We start from the raw sequence: 8,542 nt of genomic DNA on the forward strand, positions 1-8,542 counted from the left end.
CCATCACAGCTGCCATTAGCTCTGTGGGGTATGTCTCATAGTAATTTGTTTGCAAAGCAGAAAGCAAACAAGCCTGCTTCTGAAGGTGCGGGTTATCGGCTTCATCAGCGCCCAGCAGCAGTGAGTTTTGCGGCTTACATCGCAGTCTGTTCTGCTTAAGCATGTTTGGGAGCAGAGGAGAAAAAAAGACTGATATATCCACCAAACTGTAGCTGCAGGGGTTGCACGTAGGAGGAGAGGAGAAAAGCAAAGTCCGCGTGCACTGCTTCGCTCCTGGGATTGCTCTCAGGGCAGGGCTCAGCCCGACCCCGCTTTCTGCCACTGCAGCACTGGGTTGGAAGGGAGGGACGTGGGACTGTAGAGGTGAAAGAGCATCTCAGAGGGAAAACAAGCTCCAAAAAAACCATGAGCCAGACTGTGCGGTCCTTCAGGAGCGCAAAATTCAATGGGAGTTTTGGTTAAGCAGTTACCACCAACTCCTGCCCAGGTTTTGCATCTCAGCCTTTTCCCCCGGTCCTGTATCTTGTGGTTTTTGCTTGCTTTGGAAAGGCAACGAATCAGCCCAGAGTGTCAGGCTGTGCAGCACATTTCATCTTCAGTAGACTTTATACATATATAAACCAGATAATAGACACTGAACGGCAAAGGAAAGCTGAGGTTTGTTCAGAGTGCAAAGAAAAGTGTGCTCAGAATCTGAGAGATTTTGGCTTGCACGTGTTGCTTACGCCAGCATCCCGCGACTCCTTCGCTAAGGTCTGCAACGTGTCTGTAGGCTCATGGGCTACCTATGAAAAGGTCCTTTTCCCCCCCACCCTCTTCACTTTTGCATTGGTATTCAAGCTTTACAAGTCAGAGCAAATTTAAAAAAAAAAAATAAAAGACGACGACAGACAAGGAAGTAAAATAAGAAATATTTCAGAGTAGGTATTGTTTACATGCTGCTTCCAAGGTGAGTGCTGTAGGTGGGATTCTTTGTATTGCGTCAGGGTCAGTTGTATCTTCACTGTGGCAGCAGTCTAGGGCCTGAGTGAGGCTGTTCTTTCTCCATCTCCATCCGCCGATGTGATCCAGCGCAGAGCCACAACCTCTTTTCAAATTCCTGAGGCGGGCACTGGACCTTTCAGGGGTTTTCCAGCACAGCTTCAGTTGAAAGGTTTCACCAGTTTCATAGCAGCGTAGTTCTAGAGGGATGGAAAAACGAGAGAAGGAAAAGCTGATTTGAAGCAGGTACAGCAGGATGGCACATGGGGGTTAAAGTACTTTTTTGGGTACGGCGCAGAACTGCAGACGGGGCTGCATTCAGGGCAGGCGTGATGGCCAAGCCTCCAGCCTGCAGAAACAAGCAAGTAAAAAGTGCATTCCCACTAGCAAGGAGGGTAGAAAGCCCAAGACAAGTGAGAAAATGGGTCTTGCCTTCTTCCAGTAGAGGCTACTGGTCATAAGCATCAAGCAGCAAGCAGCAGGAGTCACTCCTGGACTTTGATTGCTCCTTCCACCCCGTCATACCCTTGTAAGAAATTTGGCACCTCCCCACCAGCACCACCCGAGTGCTCATATGCTTTTTTTGCAGGCGAGGAGACACGTCCAGCTCTTTGCTGAGTTGCTGCAGCCTCCCCCTCTCCTCCAGCTCCCGGTGCCCCTTCCTCTCTGCTCTCCCTTTGTGCCGCTCCCCCACAAACCCTGAGGCTGTATTCACTACCCAAGCCCTGACCTCGCATCCTTATGGCTCCTTCTCCCCACGATCCACCAAAAACCGGTGACCTCATCCTCTCTGCCTGTTGGGTTGGACCCTTTGGAAATGGGCCATGGCACCGGTCCCTGAGCATCCATCAAGCCGTGCCGTGATGTTTTCTGGAGAGCATTGCTTTCCACGGGCCAAAACCTGCACCCAGGATCACGCCAGCAATCAGCTGGTCTGAACAGCAAGAGGATGGTTCTCAAGCCCTGTCCCATCCTGATTTAGTCTCTTAGTACAAACCTAGCCTGCGGGTCCATGGACTATCTCCAAAGAACCTGCCAAAGGCAATCAAGAAAGGCAAACCTATTGCTGAATTTTTTTTCCTCTGCCTCGTCTGCATCCCTTAAGGCCTCAGCCATCCATCTGTTCCAGCATCAGCATTTGGTGTGGTTTTTGGTCCGAAGAGCAGACACCCCAGGCAAGACCGTTCCGTGTCTGCTTTCTGGGATCTCTACCCTCCCTGTTACTGCACGGTGAAGTATGGAAAACGAGGTGTCATGGTATTTCAGCCTGTTATACGTGCAATTCCTTCCTTGAAAGAAGATGACAGCGTTGTGAAAAAGAGTAAGCTGTGTAAACGCTGCTTATCAAGACCACAATGAAAATACAGACGAAGACGGATGCTGAGGTTGTTTGGAAAGAGCTATATTTAAAGTAGCTCTGAGTCAAACCCCCACGACCACATACTAGCCAGTTTGGAAGTCCCTTCCAAGCATATTGAACTTAATTGGTACAGGATGTTCTATCACCCTGCCACTTTGAAAAAACAACTTTGGAAGCAAAGCACAGTGCTAGTTACCAGCAAGATCTTTGGAGGAACGGAGGAAAAAGAAAAAGAAAAAAAAAAAAAAAAAAAAAAAAAAAAAAAAAAAAAAAAACAACAAAAGTAAAGTCTGACCAAAGGCATCTTGATAAATTACAACGCGTAGCAAATTATAAGGCAGTTTGCCAACTGAGGATTTCTAATAATGCCATAAATCAAGCAAGCAAAGTTAGGGCAGTTTACCAGAAGTCATTAGAAAAGCCTCCAGTGACATATAACCTTCGATTTAATTATCCATCCATTTGTCTTTCAGAGTCTATCCTCCAACATACTCCTATTTTTTATGATTTGACTGGTTGCATTCTGGAGGGTAGCAAGTTTTCTGTCCAGCTACGAATTTGTATTAACGAAGTGTTGAAAGCCAAGCAGGATTATCAATCAGCACAGAAAGCGAGCTGTAATTAGAATTAATGGCAATGGAAGCAACGCTGGGCTTGCAGAACACAAACAGAGCTTTAGAAGGTAGTAAACATTTTCATGGTGCTGCAAAGCAGAGTTGACTCCAGCTGGAAGTAGCATTACATTTTTCTATGGTGGTAGAGACTAAAATCTTTACAATAATCACTGCTTCAGGGAGATAACTTCACCTCCGTACTCCCTACGCTTTACAGATGCAGAAACTCAGGTTGGACTTTCATAACCTTTTCTTCGGACCTTGTGTCTAGTCCAAGACTTTCACTCAACCCTTCCCGTAGCAGAAGGCAGACCTCTTCTCAGCTATGGCAGTGTCGGATGAAAAGTCCATCAAAGGCACCGGACCTTTCCAAAAAGCCCCACAGCGTCCCATAAATGAGCACTGCTGGACAGGAGCATAGGGTGGAACTAGAGCATATCTTGTAGAAAGACATTCAGTCTCGATACGTGGACGCCTCGAGCAATGATGAATTTACCACAACCTTTGGCAAATTGTTCCAATGGTTAATTACCCTTCGTCTCAAAAATTAGCATCCTATTTCCACTGGAATAGTTCTTCTAACTTTAACATCCAGCTACTGGATCTCATTATACTTTCATCTGTTCTTTAAGGAGTCTTCTGATGTCAAGTTAAATCTAAGGACAATCTAAGGAAATCATATAGGAAATATCCAGGGAACGCTGCTCCCAGAGACCTAGCCTGTATAGAACGTAATGACAACCACTCTGCAAAGAAAGCTAAGGCAAAGCAGCGAGTAATCCGACACTAAGACTGGGTGGAAAAGCCCAAGTTAAAAAAATGAAGAACCTCAGAATATCAGATTTTCAACATTTTTTCCCATTTCTGTAAAACTAGACAACTTTTTTTATGGAAATTTGCAATACCATGCAGTTCTCCACCCAAAACCAAAAGGCTTTTCAGTTGGAAATGGCCTCTCACCCACTAAAACGAGTTGCTCTGAAACAGTTGCGCTAACGATGACTGATTTCTTATGGACTTGTGCCTAAATTTCCCACACTGCCGTACTCCCAGCTCCCCGCGGATCCTGATGAACCTCCTCTTCATCCCCAAGCACTTCCAGACCCTTCCCCACTTCTGCAGGTCTCCCCCTGCTCCTTCCAGGGACCCCAGATCCCACCAGGGCAGCCACGGCACGTTCCCTGGCTGGAAGACGACTGTCGGTTGCACAAAGCTCTTCTGGAAAAGAGACTTTGAAGGGGACCCGAGAGGAGGAATGGGAAGATCTTTATTCCAGCCCATGATCCATCACACGTGCTCTGTGTCCTGAGGACAGCGGCACCACATCTTCAAAGGTTTCTGATTGCATGAAGTAGCTCCAAAGGCAGAATATTCTGCAATATAGCCTTTAGAAAATACTTCCCTGGGGTGTAAAGCATCTCTTGATGGGTATCCTGAACAAGACCAAGACATCAGCTTCTTTATTCACGGAAAAGCCTGAGCTTTTGGGGATCAATGTTTTTGAGCACTACTGTTGGGAATCGCAGACAGCCCTTCACTGTTTCAAGTGGGAGCAAACAGCTTTCAAACGGGACATTTTGCTCTTACTCTCCAGCTACTCTGACCACAAAGCTGGGACTGTGGTTAGAAGCTTTCAGCACTGTATGGGGCGTATGAATAAATTTTTTAAAATCCCACTTTTGTACCAAGAGCCAATGAAAATGCCCTAGGTTTGTTTCCAGGGGAGATTCCTGTCTGGGATGGAGGGTGACCTATGCAGGGCTAACTGAGCTCATGGGACCGTTACGTTTCCCAGGGCATATTGTGGACAGATATTTGTCAGGTAAAAGGTATCTTCCTCTGGTGTCCACAGGCAGAGTCCAAACAGGACAAGATTTGGAGCCAGGTCTCAGACTTCTCTGGTAGCATCTGGTGCACGGTACACAACGCTCCCAGGTGGAGAGGCTGTGTGCAGGCAGGGATGTTCAACCTGCAGGCAGGACCCAAGGCTCCTGGTGAGCCAAGGACCAGGTGCCTCAAGGCAATGACTGGAAGACCCTGGAGGTCCCAACGAGCAGAAAGCTGTGGAAGAGCTCTTCATGCAAGGCCATTGCAAAAGGGCAACAGAAGCAGGAAAAGAGTAACTTCAGCTCTGTATGGACCCCTTAGCATCTCTGTATCCCTGTTCCTTACCCTCTGCCTGCTCAGACTGGTGGTCCATGTGCCCTAATAGGATTCCCTTGAGGTTTCCCTCCCATCACCCCCCTCTTTGCCCAGGAGCAGGACAGATACAAATCCCTCTACCTGCAGCATGGGACCTCAAATCTGCACGTGTAGCAGCAAGATTACGTATACGATGCTAAACGCAGCAAGGCCCTTATTTTAAACAGGACCTCACGGTGCTCCCAGCACACAAATCAGGATAGAAGTGAGGAGGGTTTGGTTTTTTTCCCATGTGTTTAATCAGGGATGTAATGGTGAGCCCTGCCAAAGGTCAGGATGCCAGGGGCATCCTTCATAGCAAACCTTCACCAGCGTGATTGCCAAATTTAGTGCCTGATGAAACAGGAAAGGAACTAAATCTCCAAGTAGATATAGAACCAGTGACCTCAAAAATCTACGGGAAGATAGCCAAATACATAAAACCAGGAAAATTCCATGAAACATGGCATTACTTTTTCGAAATGTGACTAAAAATTGACCCGACAAAAATGAAATTAAATACAACAACATTTAGCTAGGAAACAGGGAAAAATCCCAAGTAATAATGAGTGTAAATCAATATTTATCGTTTGCAAATTTTTTCTCCTCTCAACATTGGTTTTATACGATGCCACTGGAACGAACGCAAAGCCACTTGCATCTTCAGGGAAACACTGAGTTCTTCTTGGTCAAAAAGGCTTGGTTTCTGCTACTTGATATAAAGAGGAGTCTCCAGGAAAGGCTCCGAGTACAGGGCAGGGAGGAGGCAACGCAGCACAAATCCGCACTTGCACAAGTATTTCCTCCAGAATCGTTTCTCCAGCAGGAGCAGTACCCCAACCCTTCCCATGGATACGAGAACAGAGAGGTGGGGAGAGCCATGATCTAATCTCATCCCCTTTTTTTCTCGGCAGGAACAACCGAGCATGCACGACTTCAAATCATCTGAAAGTGATTATGATGGCGAGGAGAAATTCCACACCTCACTTTTCGGTTGTACACTGCAAGCACACAAAGCCATCTGCAAAAGGCAGCCACGTTCTCTCACATGAAGTTATAAATTAGCCCAACGAGTTCTTTTATAAAAAAAAAAAAAAAAAAGAATTCATGTACAAGGAGCAGAATTTGTTAAGTGCCGGAAAGAGAAAGGCGGGTCATTTTTCTTATCAGTCTGAGAGGAGGGGAAATGGCATCCAAGAGCTGGCATGAATTATTCCAGTGCTGTAGAAACAGAGGAGGATACAAAAACCCATCCTAAGCCAAACTGGAAGGCCAGGGCTCCATTATTTATTTATTTTGTTTTGCCAGTGGAACTGACGGTAAAGCAAGAAAAAGCCACTTTCTTGATTAACGAGGTGAAAACCCTCCCCCTCATTTCAGACATTACATTGGTATAGCGTGCTCCAAGCCTTGATAACAAGAGACAGGGCTGCCCGAACGCCTATAAACTCCCTGCATCTTTAAACAATTACAGACCGATGTGGGGTTTTGCCACTGCTCAGCCCTGTAAAATGGCTGCATTTCTAATTAGGCTGCGTGTTTGTCAGGGATTTTCACACCAACCCTGCAACACCTCCAACATCAGCTGCTTGAATCTCTTTGAAAACAATCAGTTAACCTCAGCGTCGTTAGTCAGAATTGAAACATGGGTGCAAAGAGCCGAGCGCCTTGAGGTGACTCTGCAGCAGAGACCAGAAACACAGACTTTCTTTTTCACCCATCGTGGTCCACCACGTTGTTCCTCAGGGACAAGCATGGAACTTTGCAGCCATGTGCACTGGGACCATCTCTGTCACCGTAGAGACCTGGGGGAACACCTAAGACCTTGACCAGCCCCCCCTGTCCTCTCCCACACCCATCATACCGGGAAGGCATAGATGAAGATCCCCAGGAAGAGCAGCAAAACGAAGAACACGATGGCCAGGATAACCACCCACTTGTATCGCCGCCACAAGATGTACTTCAGGGTCTTGTACGGGGAGGTGAACCATAGGAAGGAGGTTTCCGGGCGCCTGGAGCCAAACAAAATTGAGATCACTTCTGAGTTTCACAGTAGTTTCACCCTCCTGGATCCCCAACCCCATGAGCTTGCCCTGCTGTAACAGGCTGGTTGCTCATCCTGCAAACCCACATCCTTCTGGGTAGACTATGTTAAACGCCCCCCTTGGTGGTCCAGACCAGCTTCCCAGCCACCCTGGATTGTCTCAGCTCGTACAGTCTGAGCATCAGCAGTTCAGAAACACAGCCTACACAGAAGCACGCCCATTGCAGACGGCAGACCTCAAACGGGGAACCCAGATTTTCACTTTGCTCCTTGAGAACTCTATGCCCCAGTGGTTACTTTTCCATTCAAGATGCTCTTACTTGGGGTCCTCCAGCTTGGGGTTCATATTTGGTTCATCCCGACCCATACCAGCTGGTCGCTCTTCATGCTCTTGTTCTGCCACAATTTCCAAAGTCATTTCCAATTTGCCCTATACGGGTTAAACAAAAACAAACATATAAGCAAAACAAAACAAAGAAGTGAGAAATGAACGTGTGGTGCAAAATACAGACTGGGGAAAGAAAAACTACTTTGAGCATAACCCAACCACTACCAACAAGGACCATGAGGAACCCAGTAAGGGTGGATTTCATACAGAGCCCTCACCTGCCCACCACAGTGTTCTCAGCAGATACTCCAGGGCATCTCAAATGTCACTGACATCCAAGTTCAGGCAACCAACTCAGGGGTCTTTTGTTGAATGACTTAATTCACTGCCCGGACTCCCTTACCTTTATTGAACAGTCGCCAAAGACTTGAACAGGAGCCCGGACACTTATGTTTAAATGTATCAGTCTGACAGCTGGAACCTTTCCCTGGTACTTGTCACAACACAGTATCATTAAGAATAGATGTGATACAGAGTCAAATTAGGTGGCATGTTCCAAAAACCACAGCCAAAATCCCACAGAACAGATAATTTCTTCTGAGGCATTTGCATGGTGCTGGAAAAATCCTGGAAAACATCCAGCTGACAAAAGCTGGTCCGGTTTATAAAATTTGCAGCCCAAGACTGTATTTCTTGCCCTGGCCATGGCATCCTGCATCGGCTTGACCCAACCATGTCCCTCCTCAATGCTTTAAGGGAGTTCCCCCAAAGAACGCGTGAAGAGGCCACCTTACCGTCAGGATCTTCTTTTGATCCTGCTCAGCAACACAGGGCCACCATCCCTTGACGGTTTTCTGCTCAAAGAGTGACACAAAGCGACTTGAAGACAAGGTCTCATCTACTAGCTCTAAGGAGCACTTCTCAGCGGTCTTGGCAGGTTTGGGCATCCTGTTGAGATCCATCTGAATGGAGCCTGCAAGGAAGAACGTTACTGGGAAGACTTCTCAGTGTAACAAGTCCTTAAAACAGGGACT

General features: G+C 47.0%; 1 protein-coding gene across 1 annotated transcript in view; it reads right to left on the bottom strand.

Moving 5' to 3' along the window:
• Nucleotides 1-1,142: 1,142 nt before the first annotated feature.
• LOC104167188 (dysferlin-like) overlaps nt 1,143-8,542 on the bottom strand; it is a gene marked incomplete at its 5' end in the record, with an annotated part of 61,182 nt that continues 53,782 nt past the window's right edge. The window contains 4 exons of the mRNA XM_009707373.1: nt 1,143-1,181; nt 7,001-7,148; nt 7,501-7,610; nt 8,303-8,481. Coding sequence (XP_009705675.1) covers nt 1,143-1,181; nt 7,001-7,148; nt 7,501-7,610; nt 8,303-8,481 — 476 coding nt within the window. The remainder of the gene's footprint in view (nt 1,182-7,000; nt 7,149-7,500; nt 7,611-8,302; nt 8,482-8,542) is intronic.

This window comes from Cariama cristata, unplaced genomic scaffold (assembly GCF_000690535.1).
Source record: "Cariama cristata isolate BGI_N322 unplaced genomic scaffold, ASM69053v1 scaffold1699, whole genome shotgun sequence".
NCBI lineage: Eukaryota > Metazoa > Chordata > Aves > Cariamiformes > Cariamidae > Cariama > Cariama cristata.